Source organism: Schistocerca piceifrons, chromosome 1 (genome assembly GCF_021461385.2).
Source record: "Schistocerca piceifrons isolate TAMUIC-IGC-003096 chromosome 1, iqSchPice1.1, whole genome shotgun sequence".
Taxonomy (NCBI): domain Eukaryota; kingdom Metazoa; phylum Arthropoda; class Insecta; order Orthoptera; family Acrididae; genus Schistocerca; species Schistocerca piceifrons.
In genome coordinates, this window is record NC_060138.1 from 545,436,072 (window position 1) to 545,460,604 (window position 24,533).

At 43.3% G+C, this 24,533-nt stretch overlaps 1 protein-coding gene across 2 annotated transcripts in view; it reads right to left on the reverse strand.

The window, feature by feature from the left end:
* LOC124800079 (unextended protein) overlaps positions 1-24,533 on the reverse strand; it is a 504,663-nt gene that overhangs the window by 120,126 nt on the left and 360,004 nt on the right. For both annotated transcript variants that reach the window (XM_047262967.1, XM_047262968.1), the window contains exons 3-4: positions 14,606-14,960; positions 7,060-7,361 (exon numbers count right to left, since the gene is read on the reverse strand). In XM_047262967.1, coding sequence (XP_047118923.1) covers positions 7,060-7,361; positions 14,606-14,960 — 657 coding nt within the window. The remainder of the gene's footprint in view (positions 1-7,059; positions 7,362-14,605; positions 14,961-24,533) is intronic.

Below are 24,533 nucleotides of genomic sequence, written 5' to 3' on the forward strand. Positions count from 1 at the left end.
ATCCTTAATCAAGTTGCTTCATGCACGGCATGAAGTGCTATTTATCTGGCTACTGAAAGAAATTTGCATACTTTAATTACTTTAATAAATTAATTAGAACTAATAATTTTCCAGCTCCGTTTTTTTCTAAATAGTTAGGAAGGGCTTGGGCTGGTGGCGACCCCGAATTTCTGAATTTTTATCATTATTTGTGAGAGAGAAGCACCTAGAAATGCGAGATAACATATACGGCTCGATGAGAAACGTCGTAAAGATAGTAATACGTTGTACGTTTCTTTGACGTTATATCATGAGCAGCTATACCGGACACACCACTTATGCTAATTTCGTAGTTAACTGACTATATTCTCGAGAAGAAGACTCAGTTGTAAGGAGCTAGCAAAAAGTTCCCCGACAGGTGATTAAGAACAACAGGTGTCGATCAGTATAACACAGGTGGAATAGCGGTGTGACAAGTGTAAAAGCGCCACAAAACGCGCGATGTATGCTGTGACATCAAGAGATACAAAAATAGCGCTGCACGGCTCGCTGGGTGGAATGTTGGGGCTCTTAACTGGGTAGATGGCTTACAGATTTTAAAAAGGGAAATACATAGGCTGAAGTTAGATATGGTGGGAATCAGTGAAGTGGTGTGATAGGCGGAGTAAGAGTTCTGGTCAGATGAGTACAGCGTTCTAAATAGGAAATCAAATAGGGTTAAGTCTAACGACGATGAATAAATAGAAGAAGAAGTGAAAAACAACATTCAGTCTCTGAAGAATAACAAAGCACCAGGAGAAGACGTTATAGTCGCAGAGCTGTGGAAGCATGGTGGAGACAAAGCAATCAACAAGTTGACCGGGATTATAAATGTTCTTGGTTAATCGATATGCTAATTGTAACTTATTAACCCGAGTTGTTAGTGGTGTTCCTTCTGGTAGATTATGTTCCAACCATTCTCCTAGATACCAAAATCTGTCAACTTTCTCAATTTGTCCTTATTCCAGCTGTAGTTCACTGGGAGTATCACTGATGCTGGTGAGGTATTTTGTCTTTTCTAGTGGCAATTGAAGTCCTATCTTGGGAGCCTGGAGTTTGAGCATATTGAGCTGCTTTATTGCTCCTTCCACTGAGCTGGCTATAAGTGCCAGATCATCTGCGATAGCTAAGCAGCGTACTACTAGTCCCATTTGTGTCCCAGGTAAATACCGCTCGGTATATTTTGTACTTCCATTTCTTCTCGCCACTCTCTGATCACCTTGCCGGGTGCACAGTTGAAGAGAAGAGGTGAAAGTCCGTCTCCATGTCTAACTCATATCTTTATCTCGAAGCTTTCTGAAAGTGTTCCCCTGAACTTTACTCGTGATCTCGTGTTATTCAGGGTCTTTTGGATTAGGCTGTGGCTTTTCTGGTCCAGGCCCATTTGCTGCAAAATTCTCGTAAGAGTATGTCTGTCGATGGAATCGTATGTTTTCTTGAAGTCAACGTAAGTAACTACGTACTGTTTATTCGCTAGTTTAATTTGACTTAATGCTGACTTCAAATTAAGGATCTGTTCAGCACAAGAACGTCCTTTTCTAAAACGACCCTGATAATCTCCAAGTTTTCGGTCCAATTGGGGTTCGGCTCTGTTATATAATTCCTTAGATAATATCTTATAGGTGACTGGTATCAATGAGATCCCTCTATAATTGTTGATGTCAGTCAAATCACCCTTCTTGTGTAAGGCGTGGATCAGAGCAGATGTCCAGTCATCTGGTAACTTGTCAGTGTCCCAAATGCCTCTTTAAGGTTTGTATGGTTGACAAGTCATTAACTGAAATTTAATTATAAGAGACATGTCTGTGATAAATCCTCAATGTGTTATTGCCTTGAAACGGCATATTGCAACATGTAATACAAAGCATATAAATATTCCAAAATCAATGTGGCGTCTGCTCCATCGAGTGACATGTCATTACATCACTTCCATTGGTGTAATTCTGACATTGACGTATAATGTGTAATGTGTACGAATCGACAGTTCAACTAAATAAATCCAGATTATTATTTTTTTCAGAAAAAAGTCTAATGTAGTATGCCCTTTTTGGAAGTATGTTCTCTCATCCGCACATGACGTGACATTTATTGTGGCTTTTTCTAAAATCAAATCCCAAATGGGATTAGTTTTTCCCAGTTTCTTTGCCAATCTGGGAACCGGTTTTACGTGACAACAGATGTGAAGTTTTTACAAGGGTAGTGCTCTCTTTTATTGTTCGTAATATCGAAAATATCTGTGAAATAACAAATTTATCCATACCATCAATTTATTAATATTTGCTATCAGTCTTTCATTTGCCTTCTTGGGGATGGGTATCATAACATCTTTCACATAATCCGTGGGCGGCTTTCCCCGCTCACATATAGCACGACACTCTTAAATGGGGACAAACTGCAGAAAACGATGCCTGGCAGCAGAGACCGTCATATGGACATATTGCTGGACCTACGATCCAAAGGCGATAAACCCACTTGAAGGTGGAGATAAAAGATATTTGACAGTGTAGGATCCATTGGCAGAAACCACATAGGAACACACCAGACAAGTGGGAACGTTGTGCCTTTACTAGTGTTTTAGCTCCACACAAAAGGGAGCAGTGAGCTACAGCACCATCATGTAGTAGCCACAATGACCTCCCTAGCACTAAAAGCACGTGTCCCAGCAAGGGATTCAGGGTCACCGTAGCAACAGCAGGTAAGCCTCACCTGTGAGGCGTTGTGGAAGGATGACTGGTCCCACGAGGCGGTCGCCAATAATCCCCGCTCACACGCTGAAGTCGAATTAGTGTCGATCGCTCACTTCTACCATACCGTCAGGATTCTCCGCAACCCACGGGTGAATGTTGTGACGGTTGACGATACCGCCCCTGGTAAAGCTAGCATCGTCTGTGAATAGAATGGATGAAACAGATCCCAGCACCATGACAGCCTGTGTGATGAACCACCGACAAAATCGTCGCCACAGAGGCAAGCTCGTGCGTAATAAGCCCTGTACGCGTTGTAAGCGATATGGATACACACAACTGTCTTGGAAAACGTTCCACACGGTCGTCTGGATTATCCTATGCTGGCTGTGCCATCTGCCTGGTGCTAATTCCGGGGTCACTTAGATCCCACCTCCGTGTGGGGCGTACCGTTCTTGAAATGAGTTTCCGGCCATACGTCCATATGACCTTGCTCCTAACCCTTTCAACTTTCGTTTCCTGCAGTTTGTCCCCTTCAGCAAAATCACCGTGTATATTGTATCACAAAAGATTAAACACATCATTTTTCAGTTTAGTTCCTCCTGATTCAAACAGATCAGCTGGACTGTCGTCTATACCAGGAGCACTGCTGTTATTCGGGTTCTTCAGAGACAAATTCAAACTCATCTTACAAAACATGTTGACTCAGGTTAGTTGCGTCTACTACTCTTTTTCCTCAATGATATTTTGAGGCATTTTTCCGCTGTACTGTTAACAGAATAACGGAATAAACATGTGTGTACAGTTTTTCGCGCGATCACGCTGTCTCCCCTCCGACAAACTACGTGGCAGTTTCTATCACATAGCTTATATCTCACTTTTATTAATCACACTTCATTGACATCTTTCTTATATGCACTATAATAGAATTCTTGAGTGCTTCTCATTTGACACTGCAGACGACAGGAACCCTCTCAGACACACGTGGTGTCCATAATTGAAATTCCAGTTTCAAAGCGCTGTAGGAAGAGAACCACTGCTCAGAATGGCGTCACATTTGAACAGCATCTTATAAAAAAAGAGGGAAACGTCATGGGGGAAGAAAACGATACTTTTACCAGTAGATGGCGCTGTAAACGTCAGAATATGCACACCAACACACGCGTGGCACACAGCTGTCCGAGACATCTAACGTAAACTGTCTCCACGAAGGATGGCGCGCTGCTGGTAAAGCAGTTTTACAAGAACGGTGACTGTGCGCCGGTAGCCTACGGAAGTGCCGAACACTCAAGTGCAAAAAGATATTGGTCCGATGTCTGGCTCTGAGCACTATGGGACTTAACATCTGTGGTCATCAGTCCCCTAGAACTTAGAACTACTTAAACCTAACTAACCTAAGGACATCACACACATCCATGCCCGAGGCAGGATTCGAACCTGCGACCGTAGCAGTTGCGCGGCTCCGGACTGAGCGCCTAGAACCGCTAGACCACCGCGGCCGGCAGGTCCGATGTCTGGTTAGGGGTCTGAAGAAAAGCTAACAAAATTCGAAAAGACATTGCGGGACTGATCGAGCGATGATGCTCAAATATGCGGTACACGTGAAATTGCCCGAGAGCTGGACTTGCGTGCGAGCACGGTGCATAAAATCCTATGAAACATTCTGCATTTCTATCCATACAAAATCAATCTTATTCGGGAGCTACTTCCTGCTGACCTGCCAGCAAGATAAACATTTGCTCTGGAAGTTCTTGCTTGTATGGACGTGGACAATGAATGGCCTTGCAACATTCTGTGGACAGACGAAGCCCACTTCCATATACAAGGACATGTCAATATGCAGAATTTTAGAATATGGGCAACGGTAAATCCACTCGCACGTCAGCCTGTAACACTTCATTGTACCGAGGTAACTTTGGGATGCGGGTTGACGGCATCATTTATCGTAGAGCCGCATTTTTTTCGAGGAGATGATTCCTGGGTGCCCTGTTATCTGTGCCGCCACTGGTAAACGCTGTGAGAGTCTTTCGCACACCAACGTCGTACTAACTCTTCAGCCGCGTGGATGTGTGTGTGTAGGATCACTTTTTATGCAAGATGGCGCTCCTCCGAACATTGTACAGCCAGTGAGCTGCTATCTTTGAGACGATTGCAGGGAACGGTAGTGTTTACCCGAGGGCATGGATTACTACTCTGTTAATTTGTGAGATACCAGGTACTTCATTTTATTGGGGTGTCATAAGCGTGCGCAGGCAAAGCCAGTGAAACGACTCCTACAGAAGCGTTTCGGGAATGCTAGAATTATCAGCCGTCGTTTCCCTGCAGCCCGGCCGGGCAGATCACCTGACCTTAACCTGTGTGACGTCTGGCTGTGGAGTTACCTTAAAGATGTGTTCAGTGCTCCAGGTTCGAACGTAGCTGTACTGGAGGCACACATTGCACAGCGCATTTTGAACGTTACCTCCCCAGACACTCCGACCTGTTGTGAAAAATGCTGTTTCCCTGTTTCAGCTTGTGGCAGAAAACGGTGGACAGCGTATTGGGCGTATCTTGCGGCAGTCTCACGACAATTAGAAACCGAGGTAATTTTGCTTTTAATGCGATTTTTGGCGTCAAGACAATTAAAAACCGATTTTTCCCATAGCGTGTGGTAAGACCTTGCACTGGTAGATGGGCTTACATAACTAACCGTGCCACAACTGTTGACTGCCCAAGTTGTGCACTCATGCACATTGAACAGTAGGGATGGTGCAATGCGCAGCTCGAGGTATAGCCGTCGTATTGCTATTAATGTCATTTGTAGCCGACGTCATCCATGTTGCGACTCCTACAGCGCAAGCCAGCTTTGGTCAAATTTTCGTTAAATTTTTTTGTTCCAAGACACTTCCCCTTGCGTCAGTAACATGTTATTCTAGTTTGACATCATTCAGAGAGGTGGTTCTCTTTCTACAGCGTCTCGAAACTGGAACTTTAATTATGGACACCCTGTATTAGCTAATAACATGCGATACAATCACTGCCTTAACTGTCTGAAACCGAGCGAGGTGGTGCAGTGGTTAGACACTGGACTCGCATTCGGGAGGACGACGGTTCAATCCCGCGTCCGGCCATCCTAAATTTAGGTTTTGCGTGATTTTCCTAAATCACTCCAGGCAAATGCCGGGATGGTTCCTCTGAAAGGGCACGGCCGACTTCCTTCCCCATCCTTCCCTAATCCGATGAGACCAATGACCTCGCTGTCTGGTCTCCTTCCCCAAAAACAACCCAACAACAACAACGCAACTGTCTGAAATTGATAAAAACCACAGTGTAAATGTTAGCAGTTTTTCGGATTTTGTTCCCATCATTAATTAGTGTCCTGCTTTTAAATTTCCCCCTCAACTGTAATGAGAAGCCAGACAAAAGTGTCAACCAACTCACGTACAAGATTTTAGAATAATACTAATGAAAGTTGGCGATACATTTAGGTGATATGTGCACTATCCCCACGCGTTTCACGGTTGCGTTAATATCCACAAACGTACTGTTTTTCCTTTACCTACGCCATTTTCTTGTTTCGTTAAAAACAGACGACACGTGAGGAAAAAATGTGTATCAAAATATGAAATTTTTGCCCTGCGGCTGTAAGAAACGTTGTATCGAGTAAAACCCGTGCAGGCGAGTATTATTATTACTAGAAGAAAAAAAGAAGAAAAAAAGGAGGGCAAAAAAGAAAAATAAGGAAAAAAAGAAGGAAAAAGGGAAAAAAAGAAGGAAAAAGGGAAAAAAAGAAGCAAAAAGAAGGAAAAAGAAAAAAAGAAGGAAAAGGAAAAAAGAAGGAAAAAGAAAAAAAGAAGGAAAAGGAAAAAAAGAAGGAAAAGGAAAAAAAGAAGAAAAAGGAAAAAAAGAAGAAAAAGGAAAAAAGAAGAAAAAGGAAAAAAAGAAGAAAAAGGAAAAAAAGAAGAAAAAGGAAAAAAAGAAGAAAAAGGAAAAAAAGAAGAAAAAGGAAAAAAGAGAAAAACAAGGAAAAAAGAGAAAAACAAGGAAAAAAGAGAAAAACAAGGAAAAAAGAGAAAAACAAGGAAAAAAGAGAAAAACAAGGAAAAAAGAGAAAAACAAGGAAAAAAGAGAAAAACAAGGAAAAAAGAGAAAAACAAGGAAAAAAGAGAAAAACAAGGAAAAAAGAGAAAAACAAGGAAAAAAGAAAAAGATAAGAAGAAAAAAGAAGGAAAAGAAGAAAAAAAGAAAAAATGAGGAAAGGCCTTCTCTTCTTTCAGTCCAGTGTAAACGCTTATTCACAGTTACAAGGGAACTTCACTGGCGAATCGTGTGCAAATGCACGCAGTGTAAGCGAGACTTTACGGAGTGGGGTACCCGCCTCTTCTCAGTGGGCGTGCCCGTGTTGCAGATGATCTTGAGGTCGGTCTGGTCCATAGACATGAGGCCGAGGTTGAGGCCGGAGAAGAGCGCCGAGAAGACGAGGCAGACGCAGATGACGATGATGGACAGCCAGACGGGCAGCAGCGGAGTGTGCACGCTGAGCGACACCCACGGCTCCTCGCCCTGGTGCACGAACGCGGGGCCCTCGCCGATCTCCATGCACAGGTAGTACGTGCCCACCACGGACGGCACCGTCACCACCGCCTCAGCCGACGTGCCGGCCTCCGACACCTGGTTAATCTGCACACACACCGCACAGCGCCGCATTACAGCCCTCTCCTACACTCCAGCGAGCAAGTACGATAAATTATTACTATCTAATTAGTATAATCATACGCTACTATCTCGTTTCACTGCCATTCGCGTTTCCCTTTTTCCTAAAGTAACCCCAGTTGCGATTTTGTATAATTCTTTCTTCACAAAAAAAGTCGCGAAAGTACTATAATTGCACTGCTTGATAATTGCTAAGGAAGAGACACATCACCGGACAGCAATAATCACAGGCAATGGTGGACAACATTAAACATACTACATAAATATAGAGGTAGAGTGAAATATTTGTAACGAAAAATGGTATAGATTTCACGACATGGGAAAGCAGCATAACCAGACACGAATAACGTTCATGTTATAGACTCCCAACATAAATGAAATTACAATGAAATCCACACCATTGGCTACTTACAGGCGTTGATAAATATCAACGGGGACAGTTGAAAATGTGCGCCCCGACGGGGACTCGAACCCGGGATCTTCTGCTTACATAACAGACGCTCTAACTTTTTTTTTGACCTCATTTTGCTCGTTATAGTTTGTTCCATTTGTTCGGGGCGGACGTCCTATGACGTTCGTTTAAGTTCTTCGTTGATCCATTCACTCAGTTTTTTTTATTGCACAGGGCACCTAACCCTCTAACCGAGCACACTGAGCTACCGTGCCGGCTGTATCCGACACAGCTATAGAAGATACAGAGGATAGTGCGACTGCAGGGACTTACCTCTTGGCACGCTCCCCGCGAGACCCACATTTCCAACTTACTGTCCACACAATACATTTGTGGTGCCCCTGCATCCTATACTCATTTCTCGCGGCAGCCAATCTAGCGATTCCCGTTAGAGTTTGAGAAATGTGAGTGCAAGTCCGAAAGAACAGATACCATCTTCACATATTCATTTCCCAACATAACGGTCGATAACGGACTCTCAGTAAAGAATATGCCTTCCTCAGGTAATAAAGCACATTTTCAACCATTCATGCTGGCTACCAAACTGTTGTGGAGTCCTGGTGGGGTATTCTCCCACTGCTCCCCCAAGGTGGGTTTGAGTTCAAGCACGGTTCTGGGAGATGGGGGGGGGGGGGGGGTCTACTTCTCGTCAGCTGCATATTAAATCAGTAACAGTGCTGCAGGGAGGGTTGGTCAAAGACAGTGCGAGGGGGACTTTCAGTCCCTGACCTTATCCTAAGGATGCAAGAATGCCCTGTGACTCCCACCTGCACAGAGAGAGAGATCGTAAATTACGCACTATGCTCGAGATGCTAGAAATATGTAGATCGCTGTCTGGTATACTTTGATGATGTATATGCTCGAGAATTAAAAATGAATGGACATATTGCACAGTGATCTATCTATATTCGCAATGGTACTAGCGAAGTAGAGGAGGGGATGGTTTAGCGATGATACTGAAACTGGGAAGCATGCTGTGACATCATTGCTCAGTGTTGAAATGACTGTAAAATTGCTAACATTTTTCGCACTGTTGGTCTGATAATATACACTCGAGCGATCACTATGCCATACGTCGATTTATAAAGCTTGTATAGTTTTCAACACATACGTTAGCGGTACTTGTGAGAACCTGTAGAACCAAGACCGATTGTGATAGTAACATGGTCATTGCGATCGTGTTTTTAACATCTGGCGGTTTGTAAGACGATTACGCCTCTCTTTCCAAGACACAGTGGTACTACTCTCAGGAAAAACTTAGGAGACACGTCCACCCACCACTGATTTTCGCTCAGTATTGTTTCGTATCACCAGTAACCAGTTATTGGTGAAGTATGATACTTACAAGGGAACCTCCCCATCGCACCCTCCTCAGATTTAGTTATAAGTTGGCACAGTGGATAAGCCTTGAAAAACTGAACACAGATCAATCGAGAAAACAGGAAGAAGTTGTGTGGAACTATGAAAAAAATAAGCAAAATATACAAACTGAGTAGTCCATGCGCAAGATAGGAAACATTAAGGATAATGGGAGCTCAGGAGCGCCGTGGTCCCGTGGTTAGCGTGAGCAACTGCGGAACGAGAGGTCCTTGGTTCAAGTCTTCCCTCGAGTGAAAAGTTCACGTCCTTTATTTTCGCAAAGTTATGATCTGTCCGTTCGTTCATCGACGTCTCTGTTCACTGTAATAAGTTTAGTGTCTGTGTTTTGCGACCGCACCGCAAAACCGTGCGATTAGTAGACGAAAGGACGTGCCTCTCCAATGCGAACCGAAAAAATTTGATCGCAAGGTCATAGGTCAACCGATTCCTCCACAGGAAAACACGTCTGATATATTCTATACGACACTGGTGACGGCATCTTCGTCACATGACAGGAATATGTTGTGGACCCACCTAACTTGTACACTTGGCGAATGGGTAAAAAGATTCTTCTACCTTGCCCGATTTAGGATTTTTGTGGATGTGATAATCACTCCCAAAAAAGTGATGAAAACATACGAGTTTGTCACATAAACTGCAACAAATGAATGCAACAGTTTCACAGTCGCACAGTTTTCCCTGTGCTCTGTCAAAACATTTGTTTTTAGCGTTTTCAAATTTTTCCGTGTGTAGACCGTCAAATCCTGCATATGTCCAAGCAAATCTGAACATGTCGTCGAATTTTGGAGAGCGAAGTTGATTATGTGTGAGTACCTGAACTTTCATAATTGACACGCGATCACGTGAACAATACTGCTCTGTGTACCTGTGCAGCTTCGCAAAATAATTGTCTGAAAATAAAAAATTAAACTTTTCACTCGACGGAAGACGTGAACCACAGACCTCTCGTTCCGCAGCTGCTCATGCTAACCACGGGACCACGGCGCTCCTGAGCTCTCATTATCCTTGATGTTGTCTATCTTGCGCATGGACTACTCAGTTTGCATATTTTGCTTATTTTTTTCATAGTTCCACACAACTTCTTCCTGTTTTCTCGAGTGATCTGTGTTCAGTTTTTCTAGGTCTATCGACTGTGCCAACTTATAACTCAATTGACGGGGGGTACGATGGGGAGGTTTCCATGTTAGTAGTAGGGGATGAGTAATAGTTTCGCCTTGACCATCAGGCTTATAAAGCATGTGTGTGTGTGTGTGTGTTCCGACATGTGCAAATAAAATGGCGTTGTCCTGTCATAAGGAAGCTATGCGATTTAACATGGAATACCACGAAGAAAGGGAATGGAAGATTCTTTTTTTAGTTGGAAAAGTGTGTCAAGTCATAAGAATGGTAGAGATATTTCTGTTTCCAGAGCCACAGCCATGAGCAGAGGGTATTTCTGATACTTCACTCATTGTTGAATGTGGTCCAAATGAGACCGCAACCTTAACATTTACTTGTAAGTGTAGCGATCAAATAATGTAGCCGGTTTCCTAAGACGATTCTGTCTGATGTGCAAGGAGTACGTGGCGGCGGTGGCCTGTGGTGGGAATGATTCACATTTCCAGCTAACGGCAGGAACCGTCCAAATGCAATGACCAGTTGGGGTACAGAAATGTAGCTGATTTAACCGTGTCGTCCTCTAGACAGCTGAATAGTGAACCAATACTCAGTATGTGTCGTACAGCTTTCGTGATCGTGTGTGTTCCCCATGGAAATTTGTGATTCAATATGGACCTGTGTTTGCGCTGGTTCATTATTCCCTGGTGTAAATTGTCGACTGACTGCTTCTGCAAATTTTCTGCCTTTATTTGGTTGAGAGAACCTCAATTGTGGTGTGCGCATCTAGTAGGTGAAAGATGGGTGGAATACATGTATGCACTTTCTCTAGATGTGAGAAACACCTTAGTTGACTCTAAATTATAGGGATGATATGGAATTTGTTATATCACCGACATCGGTAATCGCGAGTGAAAATACCAGTTTCCGGTATTTTTTTCGAGTTTTCAGACAAAGATCTTCGCAGATGGGATAAGTTTCTAATTACTCAGTGGTTTACAGCACACTGCACCTTGCTAAAGTTTCAGGTTTCTAGAGAAATAATTTCCAGTCTATCTTCTGAATTATACTGTGCAAGCGATATTGCTATGTGCTTGATATCGAGAAGTATCGCATAAATGGTACAGTATTCTGGCAAATCATGTGAAAATACCGGTTTTCTTGTAATCCCAGAAGAGGGAGATGGGTGTAGAAAGCAAGCAAGCAGGTCGGAGCCAGAAACAGTGACGCCTTTGTGCCGAGGGGAACTGACCCAGTCTTTGTAGAACAGTCTTCGCAATATATGTATGAGAATCTGGTGGTCGCTAGCTATATGCAGGATGCGCAAGCGAAGGTTTTGTATGGCGCAGGATACGAACTGCATGTTTACTACATCGATACGATATGTGATGATATATAGCCTGGTTGGAGATCTGTTTCACTTTGAAATATTCAAGCTAGTGTCATCAGTGGCAGAGCAGTGTAATCGAGTAAGTGTCTTTCCATATTTGACGATCTGTAGACCACTTTTTCAAGGTTTAACTGTCAGTGCAATATGGCGATCTGTACAAAATAGTTTTGAGGCATTGCAACAGTTTCTATATCGCGTCGAGAGGGAGACTTATTTCTTGTTTACATAGACCTGTGACGTCAGTATAACTCTGACAACCTTTTAGCTGCACTTGCGATGGTGAGTCGCTTGGCAATTAGGTTTTCACTGGACCGCAGGTACGAAGGCTGTGCATCTTCGCACCTGCAACGGCAGTTAGGGAAACACATGCGTGGCTGGAAGCATCTCGCAGGCTGGTGTGACGTTCTCACGCCACGCCAGAGTGCGCGCCTTGGGGTGATGTGACCCCAGGCACATCAGCGTAAAAAACAAACTACGTGAAATCCATCCTTAAATAAATTTTTCCAGCGTAAATAAAGTACTCTCCTTCCTCTCTCCGGCAGCTGGACACAGACTAAGTCCTTTTTCCGCCATTTTTTCCGAGACCGCCATGGGACGACAATGCCCTCTGGTGGCAGTACTGTGTACTAGGTCAGTAGGACTCTGGACCTCATGGTGAACACACTGGATGGAGCTACTGCCTATGATAACTGAAATTGTTTAAATAAACACTGTATGCAAAATATAGACTTACGTCCAACTTATCCAGCAGCCCAGCACAGGCTAAGTCGTTTTCCTGGCAGTTACAAGGTAGAGATGGTGGCTGGATGATTTAGGTTAGCTGAGGTAGCCCAAGTGACCTATTTTCCTGCACTTTCTCGGGTTAGTGGAGGTAGCACAAGTGATCCTTTTTCCTGTCAAAATTTGAACTTCCCACCATTTTCTTGGGAGAGGGGGGGGGGGGGGGTTAGGTTGCGGGGAGGGGAGTGGGTTTGGTCAGTGGAAGTAGCCCAACTGACCTATTTTCCGTCAAAATCTGAACTTCCAGACATGACGTCATTGCGACATTGCCACATATATCGGCGCCTCCTTGGATCGGTCATCTTGAATAAATTTGGCAACAATGCAGAGCGGGGCCGCAGCGCCTTTGTCGTCCTGCTAACGATTATCTCAAAACTGCTTGGACCAATTTAAAAGGAATACGACTAGAAAGAAAGTACCAACCAAGGAAGTGTGTAGAAACCGGTGAGCCATACCAATTCGAACGTAAACGAGTTCACTGTATTATACTGACACTATCGTGGCAGTTTTAGGCGGGGAGCGTTTTGAACTGTGTTTAAGATACAGCCGGAAGACAAGCCTGAACTACCACCCCAGCACACAATTCCGCTGTAGCCTCTCCCAAATGCTTTGTTACTCCAGCTTGCCATGGGTTGCAGACTGATTTTTTCTTATTTGAAATGCGCGAAGAGACTAATCCCAGTGCATAAAGGGATTCGAATGTGACCCTCACAACTACAAAACATACCAGCGATCTTTATGACCGTTATGTCAGTTCTGCTCTCGTGGAAGCACAGAACACGGATGTAGGATGGCAGCCCTTCGAGAAGGAGGTGGGGCTTGTTTTCCCGGACCGCTCCTCTGCCCTCGGGCAGTACAAGTTCTCGTTTGTTTACGTTCGCGGCCGACTGCCACGATATACTGTCCGCATAATATGCCGCAACTGCTGTGTCTGGGATAGCACAGGAACCAGTAACACATAGGCGGCGTCCTATCACCGCCTGACACTCTGGCTCGTCCAGTGGGCTGTGTGGCAGGATCCATATAGGTTTTAGCTCAGAGTCAACTGGAAAAAAAAAGTCTGAGAAGATGGTTGCCTCACTTAATGGGGGTAGGATGTCAAACGGGCCGACTTGGAGCAGGAGAGGCACCACAGGACATTTTAATTTCCACTGTCTATACTTTTACAAGTAAATTCATAAAACTTTGTCGGCATGACCAGGAAGGATTCAGGGTTCACACTCGTAGCAGCGGCACTTCAAAAACGAACAAAATAATTTTTTTACATGTGAAATTTCATGATTTTTTCACATACTATTGGCTGCATTTGTTGCTATAAGTACACTTTTCCTCATAAGTATGAGAGACTGTTCGATGAATTTTGCATAGGACACGAACCATACTTACAGGTGTTTGAAACTCTAGAATCTATTTAAGTTATGAAAAAATGAATGAGCTGTTGCGTTTTAAACTTATGTTTAGAAAAAAAATCAAATTTTGTAGTTAATTATCTCAATTTTTACCACAGTTTTTAATAGATTTGGTAAATTCTAGAGTTTCATACACCTGTAAGTATGGTTTGTATGCTGTGGAAAATTCATCAAAGAATCTCTCCTACTTGTGAAGAAAAATGTACCTATAGCAACAAATGTAGCCAACAGTAAGTGAAAAAATGATGAAATTTCATATCTAAAAAAAATTTATTTTGTTATGGTTTTGCACTTCCACTGGCTATGAGTGTGAATCCTGAATCCTTCCTGGTCATGCTGACAAAGTTTTATGAATTTATTTGTAAAATTACGGTATATTGATAATTTTTACTTATTTGTAAAATTTTTACTTATTTGTAAAAGTATAGACAGTAGAAAATAAAATGTCCTGTGGTGGCTCTCCTGCTCCAAGTCGGTCCGTTTGACGTCCTACCCCCCTTAGCACTTTGGACTGGTGTGTCAGGAACGTCTCCTCACAGAAACGGTCAGACTCAAACTGACACTTTAGAAAGGAACTGAAGGAGGAAGGAGGGAAGAAAGGTAGGCAGGGATGAAAGAAAGAAGACTGGAGTTTGTCTCGTGAACAACGAGCTCATCTGAACGTCGAGTTTGCCGGTGTCTGGGCGAAAGAGGGGGGCGGACTGACCGTGAAGACCTCCGGCTGCGGGAAGCTGCAGGGCGCGCCGCGCGCGGCGGCCACGCGCGTGAACGTCATGTTGGTGCCGGGGCGCAGCGCGACGCCGAACAGGCGCAGCCGCACCTCGGAGTCGGCCAGCACCTGCATGCGGCCGTCCTCCACCTCCACCTTCTCCGCCTCGATGCGCAGCGACACCACCGACGCCACGACGTCGCCCTCGGCGGAGCCGGCCGTCTGCAGCCGCACCTCCTGCGGCCGCGACAGTCCCGGGGCGGAGGCGTCCTCCGCCAGGGGCGACACCGTCGCCGGCTGCAGCCGGGACTCCGGCAGGCTGACGTTGCGCCGCTGCCGCCGCACCACCCACCTGTAACACCGCGCCACAAGCGCCGCTCAGAACACAACCCTGACCGTATTCGCCAATGCTATTATACACTAGTAATGTGCGCGATAGCCTTGACGTTGCTCTACTAAGACCTAGATGCGGTGTGGTACATCGTAGAGGGGTATAATGCCCCTTCCTCGGACGAGAAACGAAAATCAAAAATTAGCTCCAAATTCCCAAAGATTTCCCCAAAAAAAGTTCCAAATTCCACGAAAAATGAACGAGCAAACAAATTTCCAGTTAACACCATTATTTGGATATTAACCAGTAATTGAATCAGGAATCTAATACTTACAAGGGAACCTCCCCACCGCACCCCCCCTCAGATTTAGTTATAAGTTGGCACAGTGGATAGGTCTTGAAAAACTGAACGCAGATCAATCGAGAAAACAGGAAGAAGTTGTGTAGAACTATGAAAAAAAAGCAAAATATACAAACTGAGTAGTCCATGCGCAAGATAGGCAACATCAAGGAGAAGACGAGCTCAGCAGCGTCGTGGTCCCGTGGTTAGCGTGAGCAGCTGCGGAACGAGAGGTCCTTGGTTCAAGTCTTCCCTCGAGTGAAAAGTTTACTTTCTTTATTTTAGCAAAGTTATGATCTGTCCGTTCGTTCATTGACGTCTCTGTTCACTGTAATAAGTTTAGTGTCTGTGTTTTGCGACCGCACCGCAAAACCGTGCGATTAGTAGACGAAAGAACGTGCCTCTGCAATGGGAACCGAAAACATTTGATCGCAAGGTCATAGGTCAACCGATTCCTCCACAGGAAAATACGTCTGATATATTCTATACGACACTGGTGACGGCATGTGTGTCACATGACAGGAATATGTTGTCGACCCACCTAACTTGTACACTTGGCGAATGGGTAAAAAGATTCTTCTACCTTGCCCGATTTAAGTTTTCTTGTGGATGTGATAATCACTCCCAAAAAAGTGATGAAAACATACGAGTTTGTCACATAAACTGCAACAAATGAATGCAACAGTTTCACAGTCGCACAGTTTTCCCTGTGCTCTGTCAAAACATTTGTTTTTAGCGTTTTCAAATTTTTCCGTGTGTAGACCGTCAAATCCTGCATATGTCCAAGCAAATCTGAACATGTCCTGGAATTTTGGAGAGCGAAGATGATTATGTAAAAAATTAAACTTTTCACTCGAGGGAAGGCTTGAACGGAGAACGTCTCGTTCCACAGTTGCTCACGCTAACCACGGGACCACGGCGCTCCTGAGCTCACACACTCCTTTATGTTGCCTATCTTGCGCATGGACTACTCAGTCTGTATATTTTGCTTATTTTTTTCATAGTTCCACACAACTTCTTCCTGTTTTCTCGAATGATCTGTGTTCAGTTTTTCAAGGCTTATCCACTGTGCCAACTTATAACTAAATCTAAGGAGGGTGCGATGGGGAGGTTCCCTTGTTAGTAATTTATTAACATACGAAATAAAGATAGGATTCCAGTAAAATCAAACTCAAAATTCAAAATCATAGTAAATCGCAAAATGATTACAATTAAAATTCGCAAAGTAGAACCAACGTTCCCAAAGAATACTCTGTGTGAGTACTCTTTGAGATTCGTGAGTAATGGCTAAGGATAATTCAAGCCATTGTCACTACGTTACGAGAGTTAACCGAAGCAGGTCATACTTTTGAATGCTCGTATATGTAGGCGAAATTAGATTGTTTTTTCAGAATTGATTATTGCGATCTACTATGACGCAGTGAAACGATACTTTGACGTCAAATATTACGTTATTTAGAATTCAGATAGAGGACTTGCATATGTTAGATAGAAGTGACTTTTAATTGGATAACTTGAAGTTAACACTATTTAGGAAGTGAACACAGATAGACAATTTCATTCGTAATAACTAATGGACTATGGAACTTGGCGATAGTTACGAAGCTTATAATTTATAATTCCCCAACACCTGGGAATGCTTCTTCCTCACGGCTCTGTTAGGAAGTGACTAATATTGTGTAATAAACCAGCATATCGTGTCAATTCACGCATTTATAATTCAAGTTTTGCAATATTATTTATAGAGACAGCGTGCTGCGATATTATTTGACTGAAGCGCTCGGCGCTTATATAGAAACTCCTTGACGTTAGGAATTAATAACACTGTTACGACTGATTATAGATTTGAGATTACAACCAGTCTATAGGGAATTTGGTGTTCAAATGGCTCTGAGCACTATGGGACTCAACTGCTGTGGTCATAAGTCCCCTAGAACGTAGAACTACTTAAACCTAACTAACCTAAGGACATCACACACATCCATGCCCGAGGCAGGATTCGAACCTGTGACCGTAGCGGTCGTGCGGTTCCAGACTGTAGGAATTTGGTGTCGTTGGAACTAATCTGAACTTATCATTAATATTTAAATAGCAACTGATAAAACATGGATTATAAAAGATTTAATTACGACATTTGGTGAGGTAAATATCTCGCACAAGTCGCGAGTTCAGTTCATGAACGTTCTGTTTGTAACGTCGATACCGATACATACGAAATAATCTCGTGGCTCTATGACTGAGTGTTAGCCAAGACCGAAGATCCGAGTCGACGTTACAGGGGGTATCCAAAGAAACAACGGATTTTTTTAAAAAGCTACATATTTTCAAATTGTTTACGAAACAACCTAATCCCTTTCAAAATACTCTTCATTGCAAGTGATACATTTATCCCATCGGTGCTTCCACTGTTCGAAACATTTTTGTAGTCATCTTTAGAAATGGCTGGCAGTTCCTCCCTCGTTTTTTTTTCTTGATTTCTTCAGTGTTATCAAATCTTTGTCCTTTCCTGCCCCTTTTCATACGTGGAACTAAGAAGAAGTCGTACGTAGACAGGTCAGGCTTGTAAGGTGCGTGGGCTGTGTCTGCAAGTGCGTTGTCTTGATGGAAGACTCAGCCTCCTGTCTGCTACAAATAGGGTCTTTGTTTATGAACAGTCTTGGGCAATCTTCTTAAAACTTCCAAATAAAAGTTGAGGACAAGCTCTCGAATTGCTTCAATATTTTCGTCGAATCGGGCAGTTGATGGACGTTCAGAACGAGGTCTGCCATCAATCGACACATTACCATTTTCAACTGGAGCAAACCACTCGTACACTTGAATTTTCCCCATATCATGTTGGTAAGCTCTACTCAATATTAAAATACTTTCAGCAGCATTTCTACTAAGTAAAAACAAAATCTCACAGCTGCAAGTTGTTCACTTGAACTTGCCATCATAAAAACAGAAAGAAGAACAAAAGAGCGCTAGCAAAAGCAATCACCGCAGATCAACACGACAAACCAGGTCGACGACACAGGCGGCAATGAACTGACAATAAGCCTACCGGCGGAAATGCGTACCACACAAGCTCTGCCCACGGCAGTGTTATCCCTTTTTTTCTTCTTTTTCTTTTTGTTGGGGTACCCTCTCGTAATACGCATGATACTGGGCTACGACAGCAGAACGTCGCTAATCCGACCTCGGATGGTCGGACACCCGCCATCCCAATTCTGGTGTTTGTTTACCTAAACGGGTCACTGCTACGGTCTGGACTGGACTTTATGACTCATCGTCTGCGGCATGAATCAGTAGGCAGTAGACCGTTGCTAGTTGAGATAGTTCGATCACTTTTAGTATGAAATAACTTGTTTCCAACTCCATCAATAAGTGCCATTGTGCACGCATTTGCTTTACAAATCAGTGATAGTGTTCTTGTTACACGCTGAAGTGTGCAATACTGAATTACGGCACCAACTAAACGTAAAAAGTGACGGTGACTATAACCAGCCCAGTGACGTAAGTTGATCAGTATAGCTGATGCTGAATTTCGTTCACCGTATCAGACGTTTTGTGAAATTCTCCAGCTGTGTCATGTTCTGCACGTTTTGTAAACAAAACAGTGGAAATGAAATTTGCATGTGTGTGATATTTTTATTATGGAGGTGGCACAATACCGTCTGACTTCGAAAAGATGGAAGAGAGCCAGAAAATCACACATGCAAACATCACCAAACATATTCATGTAAACAAATGCACAAATGCACCTGAAAATGGGAATAAATCCTCGAAACGCGTAGTGTTACGCAACAAAAAATAAGTAACTGATGCAGTTTTCATTATTTAAATCATAGCTGACGCTGACTGCACAACGGAAGCAGATTTAATTGACGCTCAGCTTATTAACACTGGAACTCAAACAATCGATGACAGAGAGAAAGATAATGACAACGTAGACACTGAACCCACGGCTCGAGTATCACGTACACATGCTAAAGAAGCATTTGACATTTACGTTCAGTACATCGAATGAAGCTCTACGTCTACCCCAATAGACATTTTCTTCATTGGGAAATGGTGGAACATCGCGTCAGTATCTAAACTGTCGTCTGCTAAGCAAAAGAACATTACAGACATTTTTTCGTCATGCTTAAGACCATAACACTGTTTTCCATTTGATTTCTCATGTTTTAAACAGTTAAGTACGAATCAGTTGAGTGTCAATGGACCACTGTAATACGGTATGTACAGATGTTAAACTTCCACTCACAGTAACAATATATTACCAGACGATAAGTGATTTTACAATACATGCGCTAGTGTATATTAAGCTTTCGTGTAAGATATTCTAGTGTTTGAATATTTTCGTTTCGTTTCTGTTTTAACACCGAACAATATATCTGGGTTACCAGGCGAAATATCGTGGCACGTAGTCTACGTAATCTAACTGCAATCCCGAAACTTCACAGCGTACTCTTTACGCCGGTAAAATTTCAAGTATCATATCAGAAAAGTACCTGTCGACCAAGTATGTCATATGCAACCGAGGAGTGGGGAGGGGAGGGAGTATTATACGCAGTTCAAAAAAAAATCAACGGTCAAGCCTCAAACGTGGAACGCTGCAAAAAACCGTGCGGAACACTTTGGGAAGGCCGTTACACTTCACACCCTACCGTCTGCAGCTCTTGTAACAATTAAGAGCCGAAGATTACGGCCGACGCCTTCAATTTTGCATCACAGCGCAGGAAGCACTTGGGGATCAACATTCCGAGTACAAGCTGATATTCAGCGACGAACCAGCCTGCTAGTTACGTGGAAAGGTTACTCGCCAGAACGCGAGAGTGTGCGTCACTCATCCAATTGTGGCGCATGAACAGGATTTTCCGAGGGTTAACGTTTTCCGCGCAGTGTCACAGAGGCAGCCCTATTGGCGGTTTTTCTCCCATGACAAGACTATGAAGGGTACCGCGAATCTTGGTGTGTTGCACTTGTGGTTGTTTCCGCAAGTGAATCGGAGAACTTTATCTCCCAATAAGACAGACTCTCAATGGAGCATGAATGTTCGCCACTGCCTAAACGACGCTGGATTGTGCGTAGTGAAAATGAAGTGCCTCTTCCCCCCCCCCCCCCCCCCCCCGCCACTCTCACCAGGTCGCCTGACCTATCGTCTAGCGACTTTTTCCTTTTGGAGGGGAGAGGGAGGGACTGTACTTTAAGAACAGTCTTTACATACGTCCACTGCCAAGATCACTGGAACAAGATGTCACACAAGGTATGGAACGAACTAGATTACCGCTTCCACGTATGTCATAGAACATATAAAGAGTGCAAAACGCAAACTTGGCGAGTTTATGGTCCTACTCATGTATAAACCATATTTGTACACATAGTACTTTACAAAATATAGAGGTTTGAAAACGAGTGAAAATAGCCCCGTATTGCTTGGCACTTTTCGTGACGGACTTTGGAAGCTCGAGGCTGTGGTCACGCTGATACAGACTTCGGACGACGCCAGCAGTCGGTCAAAGCTGGCCAATCCTTTCGACCATGTTCGTAGCAAGTATGTCGTCTGAAAAAAAAAAAAAACTGGCTCTAACCACTATGGGACTTAACATCTGAGGTCACCAGTCCCCTAGACTTAGAACTACTTAAACCTGAAAACCCTAAGGACAACACACACATCCATTCCCGAGGCAGGATTCGAACCTGCGACCGTGGCAGCAGCGCGGTTCCAGACTGAAGCGCCTAGAACCTCTCGGCCACAGCGGCCAGCTACGTGGTCTGAGACAGACTTCATCGGCTGCCATAGGATAGTGGTCAGAAGAATGCAAATACGTTTGTTTTCTTCAGCAGATACGAGTGACAATACATTGCAACAGCTGATGAACCGCCAAACCCAGCTTGCTGTACAAAACATTTTGTAACAACTGGCAGTACATCACTTCATTTCCACTGTTTTGTTTACAAAACATGCAGAACACGACACAGCTGGAGAATTTCACAAAACGTCTGATACGGTGAACGAAATTCAGCATCAGCTATACTGATCAACTTACGTCACTGGGCTGGTTGTAGTCACCGTCACTTTTTACGTTTAGTTGGTGCCGTAATTCAGTATTGCACACTTCAGCGTGTAACACGAACACTATCACTGATTTATAGTCTTTTTAAGAAATAAATATTTCAGTTTTCAAATAAAACAATGGATGATTCTTTTATAGTGTGCGCAAAATACCTCGGCCGCTAGTTGCGCAGTCGGCTGGGGATGTGTGCGGAGAGTGGCAGTGTTGGGGGGGTCGTACAGAACGTCCTAAAGTGAAGCCTACGTTCATATAATTTGTAAATAGTAAGTGGGGCCACTCCACGCCCACACTTGCATGGTGACCATTCAAAAAGATCTACTGTCACCTCTGCTTTCGTTACTATCTAAAAAGAATTCCGCCGAAAATGCAGCGGGTCATTTTCCCCTGGCTTGTTAACCATTTGTAACATTCACAGAAGCACCATAAGTGGCGAATTTTGAGAAAAACCTATAGATTTCTTTGGTTGCAATGCCAAAATTCGCATCTTTTCCCAAAACACAGAGCAGCTTACACTGTCTCACCTTACTAACACGTTGTGCGGGCACAATTGCGAGACGATTGTGAAACTGTGGTTTGTTAAGCTTATTAAATGAGGAACTGAGGAAGAATAAAGTCAGTAGCTTACGAAAAAGCGTATCTTTGGTACAATAAAAGTGTGATGTCTTATACGTTGTTCAAAAACCCATAGCTTTTCTTGTTTCAGCAGCTACCGATGGGCCTTGAAAATTACATCTTTTACCAAAAAAGCCTGTTGTTACTGAAATAACACGGTAGATAATGAAGTTTTACATAATAACGATACGGTGAAATAGTGTCCAATTTGCATGCTATGATTTGCCAAAATCTCATTTCGATAACTGAAACCGTTAATGAAATATATGGAGTCTTGTGGATATTTCACTCTAGCTGTATCAATGGCGCGGCGCGATGGCAAATGAGTGCGCTACTCAGATCAATTTTCTCAAGATTGGTGACAGATAGATGCCTCTTACCAAATCTAGAGAAAAATTCGATATGTTAGCTAAATTTCACGCAACAACACTTTATGTAATATGCCCCAAACGCAAAATCATAGCGACCTCTATTTTTCATTGCACACCTTCCCGAATTTCGCTCTGTGTGTTACTTTCAGGTAAATATCACAATAACTATGACCATTAACGAAAAGACGGGCACATCATCACGTACCTGACATTTAAAGCTATAAGAAAACCAAAAATGATTTTTTTACCTAATATTTTCTGTAAAATTGTCTGAGAAAGGTGACCGACCGAAAGGTGGAAAACACTTATCGATCTCCGCTCCCAAACAAACGAATAACTACCCCAGCGCTTTGGACGAAAACTGGTCACTGTGCATCGCCCATGGGATCCTGTGCGAGCTATACTTCCTGGAATGTCGCCTATACAAAATTTTAAAAAATCTTTCATTTATCGTAACAGTTCATTTTACACGTGAGAGGGTGACATTTTACCTTCGTAGGTAAATATTTTCAGTTTGGAATCTCGCCATTAGTCAAGCATTGAGATGAAAAATAACACTTCCTAGAAATTTACGTACATTAAGATTTATACCAAATTTTCTTCCCTACGTAATTCCGCTGAGAGTAAGTACAGATTTTGAAAGTCAAATTATAATGCTATTTGTCTGCATTCACCAATGACAGCGAGTGATGTAAAGGCGAATATACTGTACACCTCAAGTATGTGGAGAACATTCTCTTCTTTATTATCACGTGTTCGTAAAATCAGTCCTGTAGTTCGAATAGCTCAGCAAGAGCACATTACTCTGTTTAGAAAAGTTTGTATTCATCACCTCTTTAGTAAAAAAGGCTATCCTGCAAAGTCTCCAGCTGTAGAAATGTTAAGGGATTCATTTCGCCGAGTAGTCGGATGTATCACGACCAAGCTGTCGGTCGTGTCTTACCAGACGTCAGGCAATGAAGTCTTGCAAACGAAGTTGGTGTCACTTTGACCACAGCTTAAGGGCGCGGTCTATGCCTTGCAAATTGCCAGTACGCTGTAATCAACACTGCATTCACAGTGCCTACCACAACGCTGTCAATGCTACAGCGCACTGCTTTGTGTCCTGTTAAAGTTGTCAGCAGGTAGAAGCAATAAGCACCGACCCAAAGTCATCAGACTTCCATCGATTTCCCCATTTTCAGGTTAGTGACCACCTATCATATGTGCGTGTAGTACATATTGTGTTTGTATACTACTTACTGACACAAAAAAATGGTTCAAATGGCTCTGAGCACTATGGGACTCAACTGCTGAGGTCATTAGTCCCCTGGAACTTAGAACTAGTTAAACCTAACTAACCTAAGGACATCACAAACATTCATGCCCGAGGCAGGATTCGAACCTACGACCGTAGCGGTCTTGCGGTTCCAGACTGCAGCGCCTTTAACCGCACGGCCACTTCGGCCGGCCTTACTGACACAGCGCATATCAATTTCACATGTACAGATTCAACAGAAAATTATAACTGATATCACCTGATGTCATTTTTCGCTGCGACATCTATAATGAAATATCGAGACAAACGTCTAGGTAATCTAACATTATCTAATAATGTCGCTGAAGCCATTTCCAAAGATGAAAGTGTCAAACATATTCCAGGATAAGACACGAAATCATCATCCCCTCGATCCAGCAACGTTAATTCGAACGAAAACATGGTAGCGCAGATGAAACTGCTGCAGTGGACAATGTAGAGAGCGATTACGTATACCGGAGTTTGTGTTAGAGAATGTGCGTGTGCAACCAAACGCCTCACCAAGCAGAACCGGGAGTGCCTAAACCGGCGAAACATCAATTTCCACCTAAGTGACATTGAGTAATGGAGACGAGTCGGAGAGATGTGAATTATAGATCGAGTGTAATACAGTCCCTTTCCCCCTTTAATCATTCAACCAACCAACTGACCGCAGTCGCTTTCGGAGGCTGTTTCCAAGCACCCAGTATTGAGAGGGCCATTGCAAAGATGCAAGTGTCATGTGCACCGACGCAATTGTATCTACACACATGTATAACTTTATAATGCGACTGTATTTACTCTGTTTTACTTACTGTTCATTTTTAGCCAATACAAATTGATCTGTTTCTCTAATTCATATTACTCCTAGTACACTACTTACACATCTTCGATATAACAGCATGTAACAGGTTCCAAAAATCTGTTATATAGTAC